We start from the raw sequence: 27,592 nt of genomic DNA on the forward strand, positions 1-27,592 counted from the left end.
TGCTTTATGAAACAAAGAACCCTTATTAAACATCAACTGCTCAGCTCCCCACTCAATTGCTGAAGGAAAGAGAATTGTTACTTTTTCAAACGCTAGCCTTCACCTACTAAAATGAAGGGGAGGTTAAAAACAACACTCTAACTAGAAACCTCCTAGAACTCTGTATTCCTTCACTGCTGGGTGTGTCTCTCCAGCAGAGCAGCTGCGGAGACAGGAATGACTGGAAAGAGCCAGCCAGCCAGCAGCTGCTGTCAAGCTGAAAAGAGATTTGAGGGACCTGCCAAAAGAATTCCACTCCCTTTCACCCAAACCCTTTTCACCTCATTTCGGTCGCCTAGCAGCAAGCACATACACTTACTCAGCATTTTTTTCTTAGACAGGTTGCATTAAAAAAAGCAAAAGCAGCAGTGAAGGATTAGGATAGGAATAACAATGTTTCAACAATGAAGCCCCTCAGGGGTTTGCTACACTCCATCATCCTGCTAGGCCTCAGTACTGCTCTGACTGCTGACAAGAAGTTTATAAAGTTCCTGTTGATTAAGACTACAGGCTACAGATTGCAAAGATACTTTTTTTTCTTTACACTTTATCTTCTAGGGCAGTGGGGCCCAAACTTTTCCTGTCGTGCCTCCCCTTACCAGTAATGGGATCTGTCTGTGCCCTCCCTCCATTACTGTATAGTTGGCTCAGCAGAAGAGCTTGTGCTGAAGGCAAAGCTGGGGGCAGAACTGGGTTTGGGGAAGGAGCTGGGGCTAGAGGCGGAGCTGGCCCGGGGGTGGAGAGGGAATGAGGGCAGAGCTGGGCTGCGGGTGGACCAGTGGGCGGAATGGAGCTCGGGCTGGGGCCAGAGCTGGGCTGGGGGCAGGGCACAGCTGCATCTGGGGCTGGGGTTGGGCTGGGAGGGGAGTGGAACTGTGGCTGGGGGTGGAGCAGACTGCTCAGTGTGGAGGACTACACCTAGTGCGTCATCATACTTTTATTCACATGTGAAGAAGCATAATATGACTCCCTGCTGCTTGCCACACATGTACTTGCAGCATCAAAGGGACTTATATGAGGTGTGAGAGTACAGAATTTGGGTACAAGATGTTTGCAGGATTAGGCCTAAACTTTAAGGGCCAAATTCAATACTGGCATAAGCAGATAAAATTCAATTGGCTTCAGTGGAGTTGTCCCTGCTTTGTGGCCCCAATTCAGCCAGGTACTTAAGCATATGCCTAACTATAAACATGTGAGTAGTTCTACTGAGGGCACTGGAACTATTAACTTAAAATTTGGCACGTGTTTAAGTGCTTTGCTGGATCCAGGCCTATAACAGGACTGCATTTTGATCTTTGATATTTTTCTTGTTTGTTACAAATGTAACTAGACGGTGTTATGCAAAGTTTCAAAGTGTCTTGATGCAATCTTTAAAAAAATTTTTTTTAATGTGTTTATAGAAATATTTGTAGAAAAAAGGATGAAAGGAGTTGTAAATACTAGTGAAGCAAATTAGCACATTTTATTAGAAAGGGTATTTGCAAATTCTCTTATGCTATATTTGTCCAGCTCTACTCTTTACATCATATAGTTAAAATGGGGTGTCCTTTCTCACTATATTAGGAAACCTTCCTGTGCTGGTACAGAACACCAGTATTTGATAGCAGAACCTGTAACTTTGAGCCAAAATCTGCACTAACAGCTACACATAGGAAATCCCAAAATAGAGGAAAATTGTTGATTCTTTGCAATCCATCTGTAGATACTATTGTTACAGTGATAATTCAAATAAGACTCCAAGAAAAAAGAATTCCAGACTGGAGACGTCCCAAAGTTTTGATGGCAGAAATACATGGTAAAATGTTCTGGAAGGACCTTGGACTTCTTATTCCTTTTATCAGTAATGCTCCTAGGCACTTTGAGGCTAACAGAGGAAAAAGAGGTAATCACCATTCATTACATTTTTGCCGCATATTGGCAAGGAGAAACGAACCAGCTTGCTGTTAATTTGTGGCTTTGAGGAAACTTTCCATCTGTCCTAAAATAAGTTAGATCCTATATGGGCAGGCAAACATCCCTTTCTGTAACATCTGCTTTGATAATCTAGATCTCTGTTTCCCTCTTAAAAGCTTCAACGACATGATGACACTTTTGCTCCTTGCTCCCCCAATATGTTCTAAACATTCCAGTCTATTCTCATCACTAACACATCTTCCCTCATTAATTCACCTCCCTAGGTAAAAAAAATAAAAAGAAGAAAAAGTAGATTCACTTAATTGTGGCAAGATAGTCAGAGGCCAGATTCTGCCACAGTCTAGGGGCATTTACTAAGGAATTTTGATTTGAGCTCCTCTTTGCTACTTGCACCAATCACTATAAAAGAAATATCTAAGATCAAAATAAGGAAGTTCAAAATTCAAAATTATATTGTGATAGTGACTATTACAAGCAAACAAACACTGGTACATTTACAGTACACTAATAAAACACCAGAAATATTATGTCAATTGGTGTCATTACCGTAAGAGAAAACATACTTCTATTTGCTGCCAAGAAATGTGATACTGTATTTAGAAATACAGTATAAACAAATGTTACCCTGAAATAACTACACGTATTTAGGCACAAATCCCAAGTCAAGACAACTGTAATCATGAAATAATAATTAAAGCAACAGATTTCTAAGATTTTTCTTTGGTGAAAATGCATCATTTTTTTAGATGTTTGGAACTCTGACTGTCCATTTACAAGGCTACGGTCTATGACCATAATATCCTCAATAAAATGTACTCAGTTCACACTGTGTTCCTAAGGGAAACAGGTTATTTGTGTTCTCTAAGGAAGTTGATTAATATACTATATAACATAACATCATCAGCAGAGTACTCCCTAACAGAAGAAACACATCCTTTGCAATTGTTAAAACTGTTTATTTCCTTAAAGCAGTGCAAAGGAAGCTACATATCTATTTGTATTCTATGAGTCATTATAAAGCTGAGCCTTAAAAATAAGAATACACAAAATGTAAAAAAACAAAAAAACCCACACTGCCCCTGGAAAAATTACCAGCCAGACCACATTCATGTGAGATGTAACTCAAAGTTGTACTGTAATCAAAGGGCAAAATGCCACCAGTAACAAAATTTGGCCCCAAACCTCTAAGACAGACTGTTGGGAACAAATTCTGGGAGTTTTGCCATTGTCTTTAATGGGACCAAGATTTGGCCCACAGTGTTATGCTAGAGCCAAATTCTGCTTTCACTCAAATCAGTGTAAATTCAGCTGAGATCAACAGAGTTACTTTGGATTTACACAGTTGCAAAAGAGCAGAATTTGGTCTCTACTCTCTGCTGTTATAGCTATTGTGTATTTAGTTATGAAACTGTCAGGACTTCTTTTTTTCCCCATATACTGCACATTTAAATTTCTAAGGACTTTTAGATGGAGAAATAAGAAGCCACTTTGTGTTCTGTTCAGTGCAGTTTGTGAAAAGAAACACACATATCGTGTACTCGCTAAGACTATTTCCTTTTTTTGTTCTCTTCATCTAAAAGAAAAATTAATTCTGGCTGTACTTGTTTGTGGTTTGTGCATAGAAAAAAACATAATTAGACGCATCAAATGAAAAATGTTTGCAGAAAGAGTAGCAGTACCTGTCGCAGAAGCTCCTCCTGGCGCATCCTAATTCTCTCTCTTTCCATTTGGATCCTTTGAAGCCTCAGCTTCTGTTGCTGCTGCTGCTGGGTAGTCAGTGCATTGGGCATGTTCAACAACCCACCTTGAGGGTTCTGGGTAGGATGGCTCTGCTGGGACATGGTTGTACTTGGTGTCATTTGTTGCTGGTGTTGGTGATTCATTACTATGAAAGAGAATGATAGACCTGGTTATGTTACAGTGTCTGAATTCTACTTTAAGACAACAGAGGGCCCAGTACATATGTTCTCCATCTGCGTTCAGTGTACAGTTATTGTTCACATATGGATAAATAGCAACTACTCCCTCTGATGAGATTTGACATAAGTAATTATTTAATAATTAGTTGTCATTGTTTAAGATTCAAAACCAAAAGTTCAGTTTAGGTTAAGCCCTGATATGATCCAATACTTATCTAACGTTATCATAGAATCATAGAATGTCAGGGTTGGAAGGGACCTCAGGAGGTCATCTAGTCCAACCCCCTGCTCAAAGCAGGACCAATCCCCAGACACAATACTTTATACAGTAAAGTATATGAATTTTTTTAAATTCAATACATTCCCTTGTACATGACTAAGTCTACAGCATGTAATGACCTGGTTGAAATATTTTCATTATTTACATGTTTATCTTATTGACGAAGCTAACTGAATTATTGTAGAACAAGTCAGTGGTCTTGACAGTTTTGTAACAGTGGTGTTTTCCACAAGTAGTGGAAAAATAACTTCTGTACATCATTAGTGGAGATAATACTGTCCAATGAGTTAGGGGGCTAGCCTGCGATGCAGGAGACCCAGGTTCAATTCCCTGCCTTGCTACAGACTTCCAGTGTGACCTTGGAGAAATCACTTAGGCCCAGATCCTCAAAGGTGTTTAGGTCCCTAACTTTCACTGATTTGAAGCCTTACTCTCTCTTGGCCTCATCTGTAAAATAGGAAATAATAGCTTTTCCCCACCTCGCAGGAGTGTTGTAATGATAAAACACATTAAGGATTGTGAGGCACACTGATACTAAGGTAACGAGGGCCATAAAGTACCATAGAGAGAGAGGGAATGTTATATGTTAAGAACCAATGACAAGCGTGGCTCTTAGAAGTAACAAAATTAGTTCAGCAGAGGATGATACCAGATACCAACAAGAGCTGCAATGAAACTAGATAGCCTTTTAGTCCATTTATTAAAGCTCTTACAATTCACATTTCAAGGTAGGTGAAACAATAATAAATATGGTACAAACAGAGTTAATCTGAATCATGAGCACTTTCATAAATTAAAAAAAAACAAAGAAATAGTAATAAATACAGATCAGCTGGCTTTTGCCCACTTTTCCTGACAGATGTTTTTGTGCCTTTTGAACAAAGAGTACCTCTTTTCCCCCACATGGCCTCAGCCATTTTGTTTTTCGGCTGCAGTCAGTGGAAAGTTAGCCATCTGTGCTCTGAGAACTGTTATGAATAGCAAAACAGCATAATTTGCAAGTTGCTGGTACATTAAACCAGTGGTTTCCAAACTTGTTCCGCCGCTTGTGCAGGGAAAGCCCCTGGCGGGCTGGGCCAGTTTGTTTACCTACCGCGTCCGCAGGTTCGGCCGATCGCGGCTCCCAGTGGCCGCAGTTCGCTGCTCTGGGCCAATGGGAACTGCTGGAAGCAGCAGCCAGTACGTCCCTTGGCCTGTGCTGCTTCCAGCAGCTCCCATTGGCCCAGAGCAGTGAACCGCGGCCACTGGGAGCCGCGATCGGCTGAACCTGCGGACGCGGTAGGTAAACAAACTGACCCAGCCCTCCAGGGACTTTCCCTGCACAAGCGGCAGAACAAGTTTGGGAACCACTGCATTAAACCAATCTCTTTAGCAAAATTAGGAGGGAAAAAACACCCTGCATTGAGAGAATATACCAGGAATAACCTATCAAAAGGCAGACTTTAAAAAGTTTTTACTAAACAGAATAGCCCAAATTCATCACGGGTGTAACTCCATTAGGTCAACTGAGTCAGATAAGACTGACTTTCCAGTCCACAGTTTAAGTTCTGGTGTACACTAAAAACTTATGTTGGTATAACTAGGTAGCTCCAAGTTGTGGAAAATCCACACCCCTGAGCAACATAGTTATACTAACCTAATCCCTTGTGTAGACAGTGCTATGTCGATGGGAGGGCTTCCACCACTTGGGGAGGTGGCGATCTATGCAGATGGGAGCAGCTCTCCCATCAGTATAGGTTGCATCTTCACTAAACTCTACAGTGGTGCAGCTGCACCGATGCAGCACTGTAACTGTAGATAAGCCCTTAGTCTCTTTTCAAAATGAAAAGTATAATAAATTAGAGATTACAAAGACTAATTTAGATCCGTTTACAATAGAGGCATATGTAAATCTTCAAGATTCTTGGGTTGTATGTATAGAGTGTCTGATATAGTTCATGTCTTACAAAGAAGATCTAGATACCCCTCAGCAAACTTTATTAATATTTGAAACCTTATCTGTGGGAGCATTCAGATTTGGAGTAGACCCATCAAACCGCACCCTTGATGGAGTATTCAAAACATTTGTCTTTGGAGGATAGCTCTGCAGAGGGAAGGTGAGGAGGGAAAGCTTTTTTCAAATAAAACTGATGCAACTGCACTGAAACCAACTGAATGCTCCCCAAACAACACCGGAAATAGACTGGTCAGAGAGTTAGGCTGTGTCTACACTGCCAATTTCACTGCTAAAACTTTAGTCGTTCAGGGGTGTGAATAAACATCCCCCTGAGCAATGAAAGTTTTAGCACTGAAAAGTGCCAGTATAGACAGCGCTTTATCGTCGGGAAAGCTACCACCCTCATTCGGGGTGTGGGGTGGTTTTAATCGCCGGGAGAGCTCTCCCCCGGCGATAAAGCGTGTCTACACTGCCCACGTCATAGTGGTGCCGCGGCTGCGCTGTAACGTGGGCAGTGTAGACATACCGTGTCACTCAAATCAAGGTAGCTTGTTCTGTTTAAATTCAGGGACCACCAATCAGGGGCAGAATTCTTTCTCAGCTGGTGGCTGTTCAATGATATATGTGAAATAAAACAATAGTCTCAATGCAGCTCCTCAGTTGAGCATGTAATCAAAAGACAGTCAGAACAGGCACTCTCAGCAGTGCGACTGATTTGGACACGGATATTGAACCCAGGGCTGCCCAGAGGGGGGGCAAGTGGGGTAATTTGCCCCAGGCCCCGGGCCCTGCAGGGGCCCCGTGAGCCGCTCCAGGTTTTCGGTGGCACTTTGGCGGCCGGTGCCGCCCAGTGAGTACAAGCACCGCAAGTGGCCAGAAAAAAAAAGCCGCGATCGGCTCTACTGCCACTGCTTCATTCTTCGGTGGCAATTTGGCGGCGGGTCCTTCCCTCCGAGAGGGACCCACTGCCGAAGACCCGGCCCTGTCCCAGGCCCCCTGAATCCTTTGGGCGGTCCTGACTGAACCACCCTCTGATCCCTAGATGTGGTTCTCTCCAGGATTGGGCTGGGGCAAAGAGGTGATATAGGGCAAGGTGGGGAAGCCTGCACTACCGTTTGTGCTCCATATTATCCACGGGTGGAATACTTCAGTTTCCAGTATTGTCAATCCAATACTTTTCATGGAGCACTAAAACAGTGCACTTAATTTCCCCCATCCCCACAAAAACAAAACAAAAAGCCAACCAACAAACCAAAATAATAACAACTAACAATAAAGTACTCCACATGCATTGTCTGAATCCAGATTGGATAATGGTTGGCAGCCACAAATTTCCCTAAAAGTTTATTGAACTTCTCTGCACTGATCCATTGCCAGTCCTTTAAGTAAGGAATAACCCAAATAGACAAGCTTCCCTCTCCAAACAAGAACACCTCTAATCTCAAAACACTGTCTTATAAGGAAAATGTTAAAGAAGTTTTTCCTTCCAAAGAAGCAGGGATTTTTATCTCTTATCTTTTTCTCATTGTTGCTCCTATCACAAAGAAAGCCAAAATTTTAACTGGTTTCTCTTCCTGTCTGCAGACCAGGATGAGTTTATATTATGTGGATGTCTGACCTTCAGAGTATCTGGTCTTTCAGTATTGTAGATAACAATAAAGATAGAATGAGCAACAGGGACTATTGCAAAACAACAAGCACTACTCAAACTATGTGTCTGAGGTCTTGTCTACACTACACAGTTTTGTTGACTCAGGTTACACAGACGATCAGAAACCGGTTTAATTACATCACTTGTGTGTGGCCACAGTTGGTGCTTTAGCACTGTGCTACTCGCCACCTTCTGCAGCTAGGAGTTGTGGGAAGGTGGAGTGGATCGCAGTGCATCATGGATGCAGGCTTAATGTCCTACAATGCAGTTTTTTCTGTCCCAGGATTCCATCAGCTTTCGACTGCATTTTATGGCACTTTTCAACTGCCCCTGTTTACTACATGCCAGCCATCTCAGTCTGAAAGGATGGATCCTGAACTGCTCTCTACTGTTGTGGTCATTGTTATAAACATATCACATGGTCATGCAGTAGATCATGAACCCCCAATCTGAACAGGAATCAGAGTTGCTTGACTTGCTGTGTGCAATGGAAAGAAACAACATCAGATTACTTTTGGCATTCAGGGAGCAGCTGAACACAGTGGAACATCAGTCCTGGACTGGGGAAACAAGCACCAAGTGGTGGCATTGTTATGCAGGTCTGGGATGACAAGCAGTGGCTGCACAACTTTCTGATGTGGAAAGCCACCTTCTTGGAACTGTCTGCGAAACTTGCCCCAGCACTGCGGCTCAAGGACACCAAAATGAGAGCTGCCTTCTTGGTGGAGAAGCACATGGCGATCACTGTGTGGAAGCTGGCGACTCCAGACTGCTACCGGTCAGTCACAAATCAGTTTGGAGTCAGAAAGTCAACTATTGGGGCTGTGTTAACACAAGTGTGCAGGTCCATTAATCACATGGACTACGAAAGACTGTGACTCTTGGCTATGTGCAGGAAATAGTGGATGGCTTTGCGGCAATGGGACTACCTAGCTGCAGTGAGGCAATAGGTGGCAGACGTATTCCAATTTTGGCCCCAGACCATCTTGTGATGGAGTACATCAATACAAAGGGATACTTCTCTATGGTACTGCAGAATAACCGTGGGTGTTTCACTGACATCAACACAGGGAGGTCCAGGAAGGTTCATGACACATCTACAGGAACACTAGCACGTATCATAGAATCGTAGAATATCAGGTTGGAAGGGACCTCAGGAGATCATCTAGTCCAAACCCCTGCTCAAAGCAGGACCAATTCCCAACTAAACCATCCCAGCCAGGGCTTTGTCAAGCCTGACCTTAAAAACCTCTAAGGAAGGAGATTCCACCACCTCCCTAGGTAACCCATTCCAGTGCTTCTCCACCCTCCTAGTGAAAAAGTTTTTCCTAATATCCAACCTAAACTGCCCCCACTGCAACTTGAGACCATTACTCCTTGTTCTGTCATCTGCTACCACTGAGAACAGTCTAGATCCATCCTCTTTGGAACCCCCTTTCAGGTAGTTGAAAGCAGACTAAACAATCCCAGTTCCCTCAGCCTCTCCTCATAAGTCATGTGCTCCAGCCCCCGAATCATTTTTGTTGCCCTCCACTGGACTCTTTCCAATTTTTCCACATCCTTCTTGTAGTGTGGGGCCCAAAACTGGACACAATACTCCAGATGTGGCCTCACCAATGTCGAATAGAGGGGAATGATCACGTCCCTCAATCTGCTGGCAATGCCCCTACTTATACAGCCCAAAATGCCATTAGCTTTCTTGGCAACAAGGGCACACTGGTGACTCATATCCAGCGTCTCGTTCACTGTAACCCCTAGGGCCTTTTCTGCAGAACTGCTTCCTAGCCATTTGGTCCCTAGTCTGTAACAGTGAATGGGATTCTTCCGTCCTAAGTGCAGGACTCTGCACTTGTCCTTGTTGAACCTCATCAGATTTCTTTTGGCCCAATCCTCTAATTTGTCTAGGTCCCTCTGTATCCTATCCCTACCCTCCAGCGTATCTACAACTCCTCCCAGTTTAGTGTCATCGGCGAACTTGCTGAGAGTGCAGTCCACGCCATCCTCCATTAATGAAGATATTGAACAAAACTGGCCCCAGGACTGACCCTTGGGGCACTCCGCTTGATACTGGCTGCCAACTAGACATGGAGCCATTGATCACTACCCGTTGAGCCCGACGATCTAGCCAGCTTTCTATCCACCTTGTAGTCCATTCATCCAGCCCAAACTTCTTTAACTTGCTGGCAAGAATACTGTGGGGGACCGTATCAAAAGCTTTACTAAAGTCAAGGAATAACACATCCACTGCTTTCCTCTCATCCACAGACCCAGTTATCTCCTCATAGAAGGCAATTAGGTTAGTCAGGCATGACTTGCCCTTGGTGAATCCATGCCGACTGTTCCTGATCACTTTCCTCTCCTCTAAGTGCTTCAGAATTGATTCCTTGAGGACCTGCTCCATGATTTTTCCAGGGACTGAGGTGAGGCTGACTGGCCTGTAGTTCCCCGGATCCTCCTTCTTCCCTTTTTTAAAGATGGGGACTACATTAGCCTTTTTCCAGTCATCCGGGACCTCCCCCGATGGCCATGAGTTTTCAAAGATAATGGCCAATGGCTCTGCAATCACATCCGCCAACTCCTTTAGCACCCGCGGGTGCAGCGCATCCGGCCCCATGGACTTGTGCTCGTCGAGTTTTTCTAAATAGTTCCAAACCACTTCTTTCTCCACAAAGGGCTGGTCACCTCCTCCCCATACTGTGCTGCCCAGTGCAGCAGTCTGGGAGCTGACCTTGTTTGTGAAGACAGAGGCAAAAAACGCATTGAGTACATTAGCTTTTTCCACATCCTCTGTCACTAAGTTGCCTCCCTCATTCAGTAAGGGGCCCACACTTTCCTTGACTTTCTTCTTGTTGCTAACATACCTGAAGAAACCCTTCTTGTTACTCTTAACATCTCTTGCTAGCTGCAACTCCAAGTGTGATTTGGCCTTCCTGATTTCACTCCTGCATGCCTGAGCAATATTTTTATACACCTCCCTAGTCATTTGTCCAATCTTCCACTTTTTGTAAGCTTCTTTTTTGCGTTTAAGATCAGCAAGGATTTCACTGTTAAGCCAACCTGGTCGCCTGCCATATTTACTATTCTTTCTACACACCGGGATGTTTTTTTCCTGCAACCTCAATAAGGATTCTTTAAAATACAGCCAGCTCTCCTGGACTCCTTTCCCCCTCATGTTATTCTCCCAGGGGATTCTGCCCATCAGTTCCCTGAGGGAGTCAAAGTCTGCTTTTCTGAAGTCCAGGGTCCATATTCTGCTGCTCTTCAAGCAGGAACTTTCTTTCCAGACCAGAAGATTCCAGTGGGGGGATGTTGAAATGTCCATAGTGATCCTGAGAGACCCAGCACATCCCTTACTCCCATGGCTCATGAAGCCTTATATCAGAAACCTGGACAACAGCAAGAAATGCTTCAACAATAGGCTGAACAGGTGCAGAATGACTGTAGAATGTACCTCTGGCAGATTAAAAGCATTCTGGTGCTGCCTTTATGGCAGGTTAGACCTAAATGAGGAAAATATTCCTGTGGTCATAGAAGCCTGCGGCGTGCGCCATAATATTTGTGAGGCTAAGGGTGAAAAGTTTCCCCTAGGGTGGAGTGTGGAGGTGGATCGCCTGGCTGCTGAATTTGAGGAGCCAGATACCAGGGGTATTAGAAGGGCACAACAGGGGGCTATCTGAATCAGAGAGGCTTTGAGGTGACATTTTGACAATGAGCACCAGTAATCTGTCTTTCTGTACAGTACTCTGCCATGCTTTTGTTAGCTTGTCGCCTTGCATGAAAATTGTGATGATTCCTGCCCAGAATTTGTAGTCAGCAAATGATCAAATTGCTACTATGTATTACTCCCAGCAGCAACCACTACCTGTAGGAGACAAATAAAGATTGGTTATCTTTCAGAGAGTTCATTTTTATTTAATATCAATTAACAACGCACACAAGAGGTTTGGTGGGAAAAGAGATAAGAGTGCAGGGCAGTGTAGGCTCTCACAGCTGTGTGTAAGTCCAATTATCATTTTGGAAGCTGTCTGAAGGGGTGGAGTGAATGGGGTACCGAGACGTTCCGGGACATTGCAAGGAATATGTGGGAGGCATTTGGGAAGGGCAAAAAGAGTTCTGTATCAGCTGCAGGGAGAAGCGAGTACTACCTGGAGCGTGATTAGGGAGTTCAACATCTGTTTGCTCCTCCATCACTTTTATCATCCACTCGTGACCCTTTACAATGTGCTCCTCACTCTCCTTTCTGTCCTGCCTTTCTATTTAAAAATTTTCCTTCAGGGTCTCTCTCCACTCCCTGTGTTCTCTTTTTTCAGCCTCTGAGGATTGGGGTACTTCTCGGAACATGTCCTCCTTGCTCTGCATTTGTCACTTCCTTATCTGGCAGAGGTGTTCCATCAGTTTGTAGAGGGTTCCCCTGAAGATCACATCTACAAAAGCATAAGAAACAGGATTGTTAGTTCACACACAACACTGAATCATTATAGTAAAATACACCTCTTTTTACATACAAATCACTTTCTCACTGTCCCTTGGCAAGCACACATCTCAGCAAACACCCTAAACACCGTGAGTTCAGCCTGGGGGGGTAGGGGGGAGTGGGGGGTTTGGTGCTCAAGATGGGGTAAAGGGTCTAGGTGTTTTTTAAGGGGATCACTGCAGGTGACTAGGGACAATATTGTAAATTCTGCCATCATTTTCCACAGGCAGGGGTCATTGAAGCAGATATCTCACTCCTGAGCATTAGCAAGGATGCATCTCCTGCACGTGCAGCTTCAGGTCTGGTCCCTATGCTGCTCGCCTGTGTGCCGCTTTGGTCCCGGCACAAGTGATTGCCGATTGGCACGGGAAAGTTTCCTACAATGGGGGAAGGAACAAACCAGCTCTGCCAAGGAACCTCCAGCAGAGGACTGGCGAGTACCTCCAGGACAGTTTCCTAGAGATCTCTCTGGAAGATTCCCATGAAATCTCGGTGTGCATTAACACTCTGTTCTGCCGCACAAGGAAATGTGGAGCACACAGAAACACATCTAGTCTTGTACATTTCTATCCCTTCACCCACTTCTAGAATATACAGAGCAAAGGACAGCTCTACCTCATACAACCGAGCAGCATCAACTCAAAAAGATCACTCACCTGGGCTCTCCTCTCTTGCATCATGCACGCCAGAGACGGACTGCTGGGACTGGCTAGACCCTGCTGCGTGCTCCACATCATCCTCCAACTCGACCTCCTCATCCACGACTTCATCCTCGAGGTTGAGTCCACTGTCTGCTGCCTCCAGCCCCAATGAAGTATCAATTGGGCTCATTGAGTTGGGGTTGCCGCCAAGGATGGCATCCAGCTCCTTATAGAAGCGGTAGGTCTTTAGCAGAGCACAGGAGCACAGTTGGTCTCCCGTGCCTTCTGGTATGCCTGCCTCAGCTCCTTTATCTTCGCATGGCACTCCTGCGTGTCCTGGTTGTAGCCCTTATCCAACAAGCCATGGGAAACCTGCCCATAGGTATCCAAGTTCCTATGGCTGGAGCGGAGCTGGGACTGCACAGCCCCCTCTCCCCACAGATCCAACAACTCAGATGTGCTCCAAGAGGGAGAGCGTTTGCTGCGTGGAGCCGCCATGGTCAGCTGGGAAGATGTGATGTGAGCTCTCCACACAGAGCAAACAAGAAGTGGAATTTCAAAAAATCCCGAGCCTTCGAAGTGGGAGGGGCAGATGCCTGTGTACCTGAGTGCAGGGCAGTGGAGTTTGAACTGCTGACCAGAGCGTTCAGGATGGGCATTGTGGAACATCTCCTGGAGGCCACTTACAACGACGTAACCAAATGCAGTGTCTACACCGACACTTTGTTGATATAACTTTGCCGCAAAAAGCTCTATACCTCTCGTCAAGCCACTTGTTGGCAAAGCAGGAGAGTTTTGCCAGCAGAAGGAGCATTGCAGTGTGTATGCTTCCACTGTTTTGTCGACCAAACCGGCTTTTGTCAACAAAACTGTGTAGTGTAGACAAGGCCTAAGACACAGAGAAGGTCTGATTGTCTTCTTATGTAAATCAGGAGTAACTCCACTGAAGCCTAATGAGTTAAATCATGTAAAACTGGGGTAAGTCCTTAATTCTGCAAACAGTTATGCAAGTTCTTAACTTCGCATATGTATTTAAGCATGTGTTTAAATCTCTGCAGTATCTGGGCCTAAGTGAGAGGAGAATCAAGCCCAGCATCATTGATCTCTTGAGGAAAATCACAATATATTAGATTCTTCTTAAGTGCAAATCTTTTAAAAGTATGGGACAAATGTAAAATGCTGGGACAGAAAAAGGCTATGAAAATATCACTGGACAAACACCCTGCCTGTGCAGATTCTCTGAGGGAAGAGCAGGGTGACAGCCTGAATTGTAGCAGTCTTATGGAATGTGTTAGTCATGGATGTCTACTGGCACAGCTACACTAGAGAGTTTACAGCAGCGCAGAGCTCTCTAATATAGCAGCTCTAAGCTGACAGGAGAGAGCGCTCCCGTCAGCTTAACTACTCCAGCCCCTGCAAGTGGCAGAAGCTATGTCGACGGGAGAACTTCTCCCGCCCACACCGGAAATTCTATAGCCCACAGCTCTCCTGCCTCCAGCAGATCTCAATTCTCTTTTTGCACCACAGATGGGCTTCTCTGGGGCTAGAGAAGAGAAAAGGGGAAGAATAGGGCAATGCTGCAGAGGTGGACCTCCTAGTGTTATGCCCCCCTTCATCCCTCCAAAACAGATCTGAGTCTTTCCCTTCATGGAAGTGGAAGGGAAAATCTCGCTCTCTATTTGTAAACTAGTCACTTAAACTAGTCACTTCTGAATACTGAGTCTGTATTTGGGAATTAGGTCACTGAAATGTACAACTTATAATGCACTTTCTTTCCTCTGCTTTCCAACCATTTTATTACTGTTACATGCTATAAGCTTGGACTTACATTCTGGTGTTAGTGCAGTAAACAGTTTAAACATCACAGGAATATAAAAAAATTACATGACACTGCTTGACCCATGAGTGATTAAGTACGCTATACAGCATATGATTATTTTACTAATAAACAAACAAAACAATAAATCAGTCATTTCACTTCCAACAATAAACTACTTCTATCAGCTGAATCTGACATAATGATTTACCTAAAGGAAAATTTTGAAAGTTTCACTGGAGGAGATGGTAGTATTTCATATGAGAGCCGTTTATATTAGAACATTGTGGTATAGACAGGCAGCATCAGACTGGGGAGGAAAGGGCTTCTAAAAAAGGAGAGAAGATAAGCCTCTGATGGTGTCTGGGCCTCTGGTGATGGTAACTGTGTCTACCAACCAAAACCACTGGGGCCTGGATGTAGGAGGCAGGAGGGGATGTCTTTTCTTCCCTTAGATAAGGAGCTGGAAGTGCCCAACTGACTCTGCTTCATATTGTGATTTGCTCATGGACCCAGCTGACTGACTCTGTGCTTTCACTGCAATATGTGCCCTCCAGCCATTTTCTGCCTCTTGTGTTTGAATTTAGGGAAGCATCTTAGATCACGCCTATAATGTACAAAACAAAACAATACTGATTTCAAATACAGCAGGGAACAAGGGACAGGTAGGACCACTCCACTGCCTGTGCTCTCTGGCCCTTCTCCATAGATGTTTCTGTGGATCTAAGTTCTGTTGGAACAATGGTCCTTGCCAGGCAGAACTTGGATCCACAGAGAAATGGTGCTGTTCTAGAACTGTCACTCCTAGGATGGGTCTTTAGAAGGGCCTCCAAGTTCTGGATCACCTGGAACTATTCCTGTAGGCCAGTTTGAATCTTCAGACAAGTCAGTTTTTCCAGCCACAGTTTTCAGCTTGTGAAATGGGAATGAAATAATTATGTATCAGCATAATTATCAGTTCTGCAGGCATACAGTTTTTCCATAGCCATAGCTCGCCAGACACATTGAAAATGTTAGATACAGAAGGTTGTTTGCAGTGTTGCTATAGCCGTATTGGTCCCAAGATATAAGAGACACAAGGTGAGTAAAGTAGTTGGACCAATTTCGGTTGATGAAAGAGACAAGCTTTCAAGCTACACAGAGCTCTTCTTCAGGTCTAGGAAAGATGCTCAGAGTGTCACAAGCTGGAGCAGATTGTTTAGTATAAGTAGTTAACATATCTTCTAAGAGACCATTCAAGGTGAAGTGGCACCTTTGCAGTCATAGGGCAAAAAAGGAGGGTTACTGGGTTACAGAATGTAATAATAAGCCATACATCCAGTGTCTTTATTAAGGCCATGTCTATACTACAATATTATGTCGACCTAACTTAGGTGGCATGCACCCACCAGAGTTATTAAATCGCTTGTGTATGTGCACACTTGGCTCCTTGTGTCGGTGGAGCGTGTCCTCACCAGCTACATTTGTATTGATTGTATTGTCGGTGGCTCCTGAAAGCCAGTAACAGTCGACATAAGAGTACACTTATAAAGGCTGCAGATGATACCAAGCTGGGAGGGGTTGCAAGTGCTTTGGAGGATAGGATTATAATTCAAAATGATCTGGACAAACTGGAGAAATGGTCTGATGTAAATAGGATGAAATTCAATAAGGACAAATGCAAAGTACTCCACTTAGGAAGGAACAATCAGTTGCACACATACAAAGTGGGAAATGACTGCCTAGGAATCGCAGAAAAATATCTGGGGGTCACAGTGGATCACAAGCTAAACATGCGTCAACGGTGTAACACTTGCAAAAAAAGCAAACATCATTCTGGGATGTATTAGCAGGGGTGTGTAAGCAAGACACAAGAAGTAATTCTTCCATTCTACTCCACGTTGATTAGGCCTCAACTGGAGTATTGTGTCCGGTTCTGGGCACCACATTTCACAAAAGATATGGACAAATTGGAGAAAGCCCAGAGAAGAGCAACAAAAATGGTTAAAGGTCTAGAAAACATGATCTATGAAGGAAGATTGAAAAAATTGAGTTTGCTTAGTCTGGAAAAGAGAAGACTGGGGGGGACATGATAACTGTTTTCAAGTACATAAAAGGTTGTTACAAGGAGCAGGGAGAAAAATCGTTTTTCTTAACCTCCGAGGCTAAGACAAGAAGCAATGGGCTTAAATTGCAGCAAGGGAGGTTTAGATTAGACATTAGGAAAAACTTCTTGATTGTCAGAGTGGTTAAGCACTGGAATAAATTGCCTAGGGAGGTTGTAGAATCTCCATCATTGGAGATTTTTAAGAGCAGGTTAGACAAACACCTGTCAGGGATGGTCTAGATAATACTTAGTCCTGCCATGAGTGCAGGGGACTGGACTAGATGACCTCTCGAGGTCCCTTCCGGTCCTATGATTCTATAAGCAATGCACTGCCTCCACTGACACCACATCAACCTAATTACATCGACTCTGACTCTACGCTGATCAGGGAGGTAGTGTTACTAAATCGGCATAGAGAGGCACTTACGTTGGTGGGAGCCAAATATAAGTGAAGACACTTCCACAGCTAGGTCGACGCACGACAACTTACGTTGACCTGACCGTGCAGTGTAGACAAGGCCTCAGATCATGATTTTTAGTGTCTAGCAAAGTTATGAATTTAAGCTCCCAGGCTCAACAGATATGTCAGCTTCCATTTGTTTAACTGCACTTTTTACCAGGGTATCCGCTGGCAAGTGTTCATCGACAAAGTCTTATTTAAAATGGGGAATTACATCCCCATGACTTGAAAATCAGTTTTCCCTGGTGAGAAAATTCCCTTCAAATTCTTAAATGGTTCATATATAGACAAATATGGGCCTGATTCTTATCTAACCAGCTTTATGCCAGTATAACTCCATGAGAGTTACCTCTGATTTACACCAGCATAAATGCAATCAAAATGAGGTCCCATAAATAAGTTCAAGACATGCTGTGTCTTACTTTTGTGAACTCAACTCAGAGATCTAGCTCCTCAGGTTTTATGTATGTGCAACTTGCACACACAGCATGCAGCTTTTTCATTATGGAACTTCAGCAAATCAGAAATCTAAATCAGATCAAAACAAATATCTCCCTGGAATAAACAAGGAAAAATAAGGATGCTTCCAGTATGTTTTCAATCAGAACCTCTCAAACAAAAGGATTTTGTACAACCATTTCACTTACAATACATAAGCATCCTCCAGCATCACTGGAGAAAAACCTCTACCTCCTTGCCAATGGGAGAAACTACCCTCTCTACCTGAAGCATTATCTCCCATTCAGAGAACACCCCATACCATCTCCAGACCTGCATCTGAAATTAAAACTTCATTCCGCACAAACCTTGCTGGGCATTGTTAAAAACATGAGACATCTGTAATCCCACCTTACATCTCAAATGCTGAAGTCAGACTGACCTCAGAGGCCCTTGTGGTGGGATTCACCCACTATTATGGCTGGTGGGATTTCTGCCAGAGGAAGGCAGCTTTAATTCCTGCCAAGGACTCTGCCAGTTGGGGCTTCTGAGAGGATAATTGAATCAGTACATTCCCCATACACCCAGACTTTCTTCCTGGCCAGCACCCACATTTTCTGAGCTGTGCTGGCCCCACACAACCTCTCTGATGCAGAGACAGCAGTGGATGCTTTCTGATGCCTCAACCTATCCTGGTGCACTTTCTGCCTCTCTTCCAAAGTCTGTGCTGGCAAAAGCAGAAATGATGTAGTGATTCATCTTCTAGTAGGCATGAAAAGAGCACTTCATCCAAAACCTTATGGTGGTCTCAATTTCCCTTATTATATAAAACATCTTTGTATGCCATAAAATCAGATGGTTTGCTCACATTGATCATGAATAGTTTCCTCTTTGTCTTATGATGGAGAAAAGTAACTGCCTCCTATTTTTACTTGTGGCAACGTCTATGACTTTCCCCAATATATTATGTATTTGCCCTGTCACTTTCACTATTGTTTAGATCTTCAAGAATCTAAACAAACAATTACTCAACTCATTATGGCTAAAGTGAAAGTTCATTTTCCCAGGAAATGTTTTATTTGGGGCTGCTGAATGAACCCCAGTGTATACTTTTACCAGGTCTATACCAGCAAAGCTGATTCTCAGCTTTACAAACATTTACAAATTAAATATTGCAACGGACATGGTCTCTACAACATCTAACTCTTCCAAAAGTAAATCTCTGTGGGTATGTCTACAATGCAATTAAAAACCTATGGCTGGCCCGTGCAAGCTGACTCGGGCCAAGGGGCTGCTTAACTGCATGTAGACATTTGGGCTTGGGCTGCAGCCCACGCTCTGGGACTCTCCCACCTAACAGGGTCCTAGAGCCCAGGCTCCAGCCCAAGCACAAATGTCTACACTGCAAGTAAATAGCCCCTTAGCCTAAGCTCCGCAAGCTCAAGTCAGCTGGCATAGGCCAGCCATAGATGTCTAACTGCAGCGTAGACGTACCCTATACAATAATTTATAACAAATGAAGTGCTTCCCCAGAGAATTACCAGTATTTTTTTAGCAGTTTCCTTTAAAGGGTCAACACCAACATGAAAATCACATTTCCATCCAAAAATCTTTTGAAGTGCTATTTTATCAAAACCTCAGATTACTATAATTGAAAGATGAGAGAATACAAATATATTTCTTTCTATTATTTCAGTTTGTTTGGTCTGAGCACATGGTATATTTGCCCTGTATAGTCAAATAGGTGCCTATCTTGCAATGAAATCAATTTGGGCAAATCCCACCCATGCATAAATTACTTCAATACCAAGCTTCTCCTATTGTTTGTATGGGGCATCCACAGAGCAACAGGGGAAAGAAACATTAGGAGGGTGGGGAGTGGGAGGAAGAAGGACAATGCAGGTGTAGCAGCTGAAACTACTTTGAACTCATTTGTTTGGTGTTGGCTATATTTCAAGTTGACAGTGTCCCATTAAACTGGCAATTCAGTATCAGAAAGATAGCTCTCATGGAATACCAATCAATGGATAAACAGCCTGTCTACCTACAAATCTGAGATCTATTTTGAAAAAAAAATGCCCACCAGCTTGTCTTTCATCAAACTTGGATTACTATTCAACTTTTCTTGGAATGACCCCAAACTTTTATGGATTTCCTATCTCCTTTCTCATGTGAACCATGTAGTTGACCTCTTTTTTACTAAGTAGGTTACAATAAGACTTTTGTTGCATATATTTAATGCCATTCTCACTTATGGCCTGATCTCACCCACTGAAGTCAATGGAAAACTCCCTTTGATGCCAACCGGCACTGGATCACTCCTTTTCAGTACAAGTCTATTCTATACATGGTTGATCTTTAGGATATAATCATATTACAGTACAAACACTTATTGTAGTACTTGCTTGATTTCATTGTCACAGTATTAGTTTTTGTTTTTATTTATGTTCATTTCCTACTGTGCATTCTTGTTATATGAACTTTAAGAACAATTTATTTTTTGTAGATGGTTTATGGATATATTAAGGTTTTACTATGCAGAAAAGAACAGAATTTAGGTCACAAAGAAGAAAAACCTCACAATTCAAGTATAAACCAGACTACTCAACATGAATGCTGGTTTTAGTCCAGTGATATTCATCTGGCAATCCAGTGGTGTTGTATAACATAAAATGTGGAACAGTATTCTACCCTGACATGTTCCAAAAGGCAAGTTTAAGGTGGCATTTCTAATATGACTCTCTTATAACAAACAAGTTTGTTTTGCAGAATGATGCAAGCCTGCTCAATGAGCAGCTATTATCCAACTTACCAGCTCAAATGAAAGTGAACAAAATGTATGGGAAAAACTGAGTCCTGGAGTAAGTAGCTATAAGTTCATTAGAGTCAGTGGAGTTGCAACCATTTAGTCCAGGTCTGAAGTTGGCCCAATGTGATTTTCTTTATCCAAATAATAAGTAAGTTAGATTTTCAGACATTGGCGGAAAGACTTTTAAAATAATGTTCCTTGCTGGATATAAACAAAGCAGAGATCATTTTGTGGTCAAAAGAATCTGCAAGCAGCAGAAGCCAAATAATGCAGGTGTAAATTATTTCTGACATATATGTCGAACTGATTGTACCAACTTTTATTTATTTCAGTGTCAAGCATCTGAGTGCAGCTGTGGATTTCTTTTCCCCACTCTGTTTATGGGCAGTCCACAGCCTAATTCATATGAACTCGCCAGCATCAGGTGTCACGCAGCACGGTCTGATGAAAAACATATGTCTGCAGAGGTAAAAGACAAATCTAACCATATTACAGTTTTGACTTAGTCACGACATTGCGAAGAAAAAAAGACCAGTCTCTCCCTCCTTCTCTCTCTCTCTCTCTCTCTGCTCCTGCCAACAAAGAACTGCTTGTTTTACTTATTTCCCAGAAACTGCATTAGCCTTCCAACAAGGTCAGCAAAAATGCTGCTTTTCAGTTCAGTGTGGATTTCGTTCCAAAAAATCTGTAAAGTATTAAACAAAAAAGTTGCACTATCCCATTGAACACAGAGCACCTTCACTCAGCTTTCTGGACTGAGAATGACCATGTAGAAATTTCTCAACAGTTCCAGCTGTATGCAGAGGGGTCTGTGATTAGTACTTTTAGCAACACTTTCCTGTCTTCATTGCTTCAGGTTTAAAACAATCTGCAAGTATAGCATCAACACTGAATTTAACACAAAACTGTCTGACAGATCTTTTAGAATAACTGAATAAATACCTGGAGTGTTAGCTTTTCTTTAGCACAGCTGGTCTTAAAATGGCAGAGGCTGGTTAGAACTATATCTTAAATTCCTTAGCACTGTTACCAATAACAACTCTTACTTAAAAATTAATAATTATACAAGTGCTTTTTATACTTCCTTATTTTTGTTGTTTCTCTGCTTTTAGCATTTCATTCTGTTTGGACTAGGAAAATGAACTAGTCAATTCCACTTTCTGATTCTCTTGTATTGGCACAATGCTGAAATGTTGGGGTTGCTAGCCTTGAATGCTTACATCCAAACAGAAACATGTTTTCATTTAAATTAGAAAAATAGGCTTTGAAAAATATTCTAGTGTCTTTTGAACACATTGTTCTTTGAATGTTCCAGGTTCATGCTACTGAAGTTAACTCCTGTTGGTCACTACAGCTTTGTAGCTGTTTCTCTGTAAAATATGAATAAATTACTCTAATCTAGTCTGTACTAAATCTGCCTAAATTGCTTCTTGGTGGTTTTAATTTTAAATAACCAGAAAACATGCTTTTCCAGAAGGAGGGTGGCACAAGCCTCATTTCCATGTAATACGCAGGGTCCTCCAGGAGGGGTTCCATCTCTCATATAAATCATATTTCATTAACCATAAACATCTCCTAACATTATTCACCACAGCCACATCTGACTACTGGCTGTACATTTCAGGATCTCCAATAATCAAAAGTTATTTGAAACAGAAAGCACTTCTACAGTGCTGGTGATGTATGGATACAGTCCAATTGGGGAAATAACAAACTCTTCCTCTCAATATTACAGATTTCTAGCCAGATTTAAGCAAACTAAGTCTGGCTAAACACAGACAATTCCAAAACACCAAATATTATGTTGGCTATCACTGAAATACATCTTGCCGGTCTTAAAATCTTAGGCGTCTGTGTGGCCTTATCCCTGGAGTCCCATAGTGATAGTGTAACCACAACGACATTTTATCATCTTCAACAATAGCACAGTTACACCCCCTTTTATCACGGCAGGATATGGAAACTTTGGTTCATGCCTGTATTACTGCTAGAGAGAATTACTGTAACTTTTTATTGATTGGACTTCCTGGCTGATTAAAAACACTAAAGCAGGTGCAAAATACCATGAACCACATTATTACCAGGCCCAAATTAAGTTACCACAGAGCATTGTAGTGGTAGGCCAAATATTTTAGTTCACAAGTGAATTTCTTTAATACAAGCCATTGCTAGCATAAGCTGCTTTCCCTGTTAAAATTTACCCTTTTAACATATGATGTCTTCAACTCCCTAAGAACAATTTATTTAAGCTGCTGAAACTGTACAACCCATACCACTGGGCTCATACTTGCTAGTAGACCTTTGCTCAGGGAAAGACCTCTCTCTCTTTGTAGTGAAATTCTGAAGTTTTCTTCCTCCAGAGTTTAGTGCAGCTCTGTTTCATACAGAGAGAAAGAATGGTCTAATGATCACAGTATAAGACTGAGGGTATGTGTATACTACCTGCCGGATCGGCAGGCAGCGATCGATCCAGCGGGGGTCGATTTATCGCGTCTATAAATAGACCCCCGAGCGCTCTCCCCTCGACTCCTGTACTCCACCAGCATGAGAGGCGCAGGCGGAGTCGATGGGGGAGGGGCAGCAGTCGACTCACTGCAGTGAAGACACCGCGCTGAGTAGATGTAAGTACATTGACTTCAGCTACGTTATTCACGTAACTGAAGTTGCGTAACTTAGATTGATCTCCCTCCCTCTCCCTCCCCCCCAGTGTAGACCAGGCCTAAGAGTCAGTGTGGATATAAAAGTCAGAAGTTCCGGAGTCTGTTCCCGAGTCTGCTACCTACTTTGCTGTGTAACCTTGAATGAGTCACTTAGGGTCTGATTTTCAAAGGTGATGAACTCTCACAGACAATACTGAATTTAAAATCAGGCTCTTCACTTTTCTATGCCTCAGTTTCTTGATCCATGCCATAAGGCTAATATTATTTCCCTCCTTCGAAGGTGTTTTGAAGCTGAGTTAGTGAGTTAGTGTGCATACAGCACTTGAGATGCTCAGCTGAAAAATGCTCTACAAGTGCAAGCAGAAGCACATATAGAACTACTTGCCCTGCCAGTAATTGATCCCTTAAAAATATATAATGTGTGCTCTGTAATTCCATCTTCTGAAGCTCCTTGTGTGGCATCTATTTATTTGTGATGCCAGAATCTTGCATTTGATAAAGAAAAATGTGTGAGGAATTATTCCAGGTTGCCATGAACTTAATTTTCACCAGGCCCATTTCTGTGGAAATCCATCTAATTTCCTCCCCATGTTAGACTAGGCTGCCTCACCTTTGCATACCCACAGCACTTCTTATCACCTTCCAACAGCTTTCCCTCAATTCTCTAGGTCTGTATGAGTCCACAGCCTCTAATGACCCTCCTAACTGGATGACAATAGCATGTAACTGATGAAGAAAGTGGCAGCAGAGACATAAATAACTTGATCCAGATATGAAAGGAGTGTGAGAATATAGAAATTCAGTTCTCAGGAATGACAGTATTTACACAGTTGTAATACTACATACGTTCACATCAATGCATTTATATTGGCGATTAATTCTTACAAAACCTGTGAAGAAGGTATGGTAAGTATCATTACATCATTATTCCCACTGAACAGAATTCCCTGAGGCAGAAAGGCTAGCGGGCAAAAGTGGAGCTAGCTGGGTCAGATAAACACTGCAGATCAGGGCAGAATTCAGAAGTCTGGCAAAGCACAATAGAAAATATGTTATGGAGGAATAAATATGACAGCGGGAGTAAGAATAAGTAGGCAAGACTGTCTCCACACTGATGCAGGGGGTTTGAGACCCACAGGGACACAGCTCTGCTCCAGTTCTCTCTGCGTGACTCTGCTTCATCTCGCTGACACTTCTGGCCTGCCAGACAGCCTGTATGCGACCGCAGCTTTTGCACTTGCACCCATCAATCACATCTCAGGGCAAAGATTGCTGAGGCATACAAGCTGCCTGGCATGCCAGAAAAGGAAAATTCCAAGTGGGGAGGGTCAGGCAGGAATTCCATTTCTGGGGGTGCTGCTGCTGTTAGATTGCCAACAGTGAAGGAGACAGAGAGGATGGTCTAGGGCACTAGAGATAATGATGGGATCATCCAAAGGCACTATTGTTTTACTAGTTTATTTAGATTGATCAGCACATTTTAACAACACTCTCTGAATACGTATATGGAACACCTACATAAATAATTAAACCCCAAAACATTTATAAAGTGACAAAATGCCAACAAACTTCTCCCAAACTATCAACCCCAGGACCCCACTTAATAATCCCCAGGCCTCTAGAAAAAGCATAATAGAACAATTGGGCCTTGCAGTATGCCCTGAAGGTCATAAAATCTAGGCTCTGACAGACCAAAGCAGAAAAAAAAAAAATCTAGCTGTGAGGACTCCTCCTTGAAAAAGACCTGCCGTCAGCTTCTCTCTTTCAAAATGGAAGGGTACAAGCTGGAGCACCTTGGTTACTTGCACTACTGTGAATTCATAAAGAGAGACATGGACACTGAGGAAGGCAGACTCATGAATATTATGGGATTTTGTGGTTTAAGGCTGTGCAGATCATGGAGCACAGGTATAACATGCTCCACTTAGAAGATAGACACACAGATTCTGTATTAGTTGTACTTTCAGAATAGCCTTGAGGTGTAGCTCCATGTAGAACAAGTTACAGAGATCCAGCCTTAAACTAGCCAAGGTAAAGATGGCCATGGTGAGGTCCACATCTGAAAAGAAAAATCCAAACCCCCAGGTTGTATATCTGGCAACCAATGGTAAGCATATCCTCTCAGATGAGAGTGCCAATATTATCTCTGCCATTCTATAAAAGCACCTCCATTTTTCCTGGGTTGAACTTCATCTAGCAAGACCTTAACCACATCCCAATCTCTGCCAGCACTGCCAGCACTGTTGAACAGGGGGATTGAGAGAATAGATTGCTGTGGAGCCCCTCATCATAAGGGCCTCAGGGCACATGTACAATTACCCCCAAACACTCTGAGTTCTCATAGAAAAAGGACAGGAGTCACTTAGGAACAACTACCCCTCTCCTCACTTGCTCAGTTGGAAATAATTGGAATATCATTGCGAGGACAAAGCAGGTGAAGAGAGCATTTAGAAGCCACTATATCATTTTATTACTCAAAAAGAAAAAAGAACTGTAACACTTTACAAAGTCATTGATAGTAGTCTGTCTGCAAAACTATTCATCCTCAGAGTCCTCATAGCCAACTGGTTCCCTAGGCCTTAAAGGGCAAATCATCAAAACAGGCCTTTTGCCCAAGCACTGTGGCTGAGGGCCTGGTGTGTGCACATAAAGCCCTATGCAACCATTAGGGATTCTAGGGCAATGAATGCCACAGTCCCTTTATGGGAGTAGAAGTTATGCTGACTTCCTCACCACAAATTATTTAGAAAAAAGCAGGCTATAGCAGTTGTTACTGATCACTGCCAACTAGCAACATTCACTGAGAAGTATTTTAGCTCTACAAAAGAAGAAGATAAATTACTCTTTCACTTTAAACTGGGAGTAGAGGAAGAAAAGACCATCTGCACTCATGAAACTTTCAAAAACTGTACAGGAATGATAAAATTGGGGGTTCAAGACATGGCTCAAAGAAAGTTGTGGGAACTTCACCGGGAGTGGTGATTTTGTTAGTGAGCTATACAAATGGCTGAATAACAGGACATTTCAGCTTCACCTTTCTTGGATAGAGCATTGCATTACGAAGCCTTTCAAACTCAGAGCAACAAAAAAGTTCCAGTGGGTCAGAAAGGATTGAGCCATGCAAGAATTCTGGTCATTACATAGACAAAACTATTAATTTATCACAGGAATTATTTTAATTGGTGGGTAATACAAAAGCTCCAGACTGAGGGCAGCATTCACAACTTCAATTAAGGAAAAACTGAGCTGTCTTACATTTTGATGGGGCTGTTATGGGAGAACTAGTTATGGGAAGATAAAACAGTCCTCCAAATATATCTGGGGCTTATGCAACATAAGGATGCAAATGACAATATGCCATGTCAGAAAGGTGCAAAGCTATGCCTTGAATAAGCTCAGAGATGCTAGGGGAAGCCCATGCTTGAATATCTGATATTCATAATAAAGTGGACTCTTAAATAACTAGGTAAGAAAAACCCTTAAGAGTTTTAAAAAGGTGATTAAAAAGCAAAATTTACTGTCGTTCATCTATGACCTTCTATATCTAAGCATCTTTGGAAGGATTAATCAAAAATTCTAAATAGAATATTAAAGACAGAAACAGAGACTGACTTCTTTTACCAGTCATTTATTCCAAACGTATCTAGCGTTTGTAGTAAAGCCTCAGTCCTGCAACTGATGGTACACAGCTGTGTGCCTGTACCCATGCTGAGCCCCACTGACTTCTTTGAAACTTGGCCTAATTTTTGGTTAGACCTTTTCTAAATAGCAGCTACTCAGCCATATAAACACAAATTGAATTATATCAAAAAGTGAAGCAAGTAATCCTGGTGTGTTTTCATTACATTTCATATTAAAGCAATTTGCATAATGATAAATCTGGGCAATATTTAATTAAAGGCCAGACTGTGTTCAGCAACTTCAGTAAGGGTTGTATGTATGCACCAAAGTAGTCCGACTGAAGTAGCTCCAAGGAACCAGAGTGAAAATCTGTGTGTTGCATGATGCACAGTATACAAAGAAATCAAACATTCATGAGGGTCTGCTTTAAAAAAAATACTTGCCTACATACAGGCTAAAACAATACTCAGCAACCCTCTTACTCCAGGGATTGCTATTAAGGTCACTGCAGATCATATTTCTTTACAACCCTAAGTTTCAAATAATCCCATTGGGGTCACAATTTATATTCAAGTTCCGTTTAGAAATGGTTTATAAAAGATTAATAACTGATTAATAGATGTAATGAGCATGATACAGATGTAAGTAATGTTTGTTATACATTGTAAGCATCATATTTATCTGTCTGACTATATAACAATCTATTAATCATTTATTAACCATTTATAAATGGAACCTCAATATAAAGTGTGATCTCCATGAGCTAAACACTTGGGCAAATTATTAAGAAATAATACAAACAAATAATATACACTTAACAAAGAAGGCTGTATCCTGTGCCTAGACTG

At 42.5% G+C, this 27,592-nt stretch overlaps 1 protein-coding gene across 1 annotated transcript in view; it reads right to left on the bottom strand.

Moving 5' to 3' along the window:
- Positions 1–27,592, bottom strand: part of WWTR1 (WW domain containing transcription regulator 1) — a 122,871-nt gene that overhangs the window by 20,965 nt on the left and 74,314 nt on the right. The window contains exon 3 of the mRNA XM_054038779.1: positions 3,633–3,838. Within this exon, the coding sequence (XP_053894754.1) occupies positions 3,633–3,838 (206 nt within the window). The remainder of the gene's footprint in view (positions 1–3,632; positions 3,839–27,592) is intronic.

This window comes from Malaclemys terrapin, chromosome 9, assembly GCF_027887155.1.
Source record: "Malaclemys terrapin pileata isolate rMalTer1 chromosome 9, rMalTer1.hap1, whole genome shotgun sequence".
In the NCBI taxonomy this organism is placed as follows: Eukaryota; Metazoa; Chordata; order Testudines; family Emydidae; genus Malaclemys; species Malaclemys terrapin.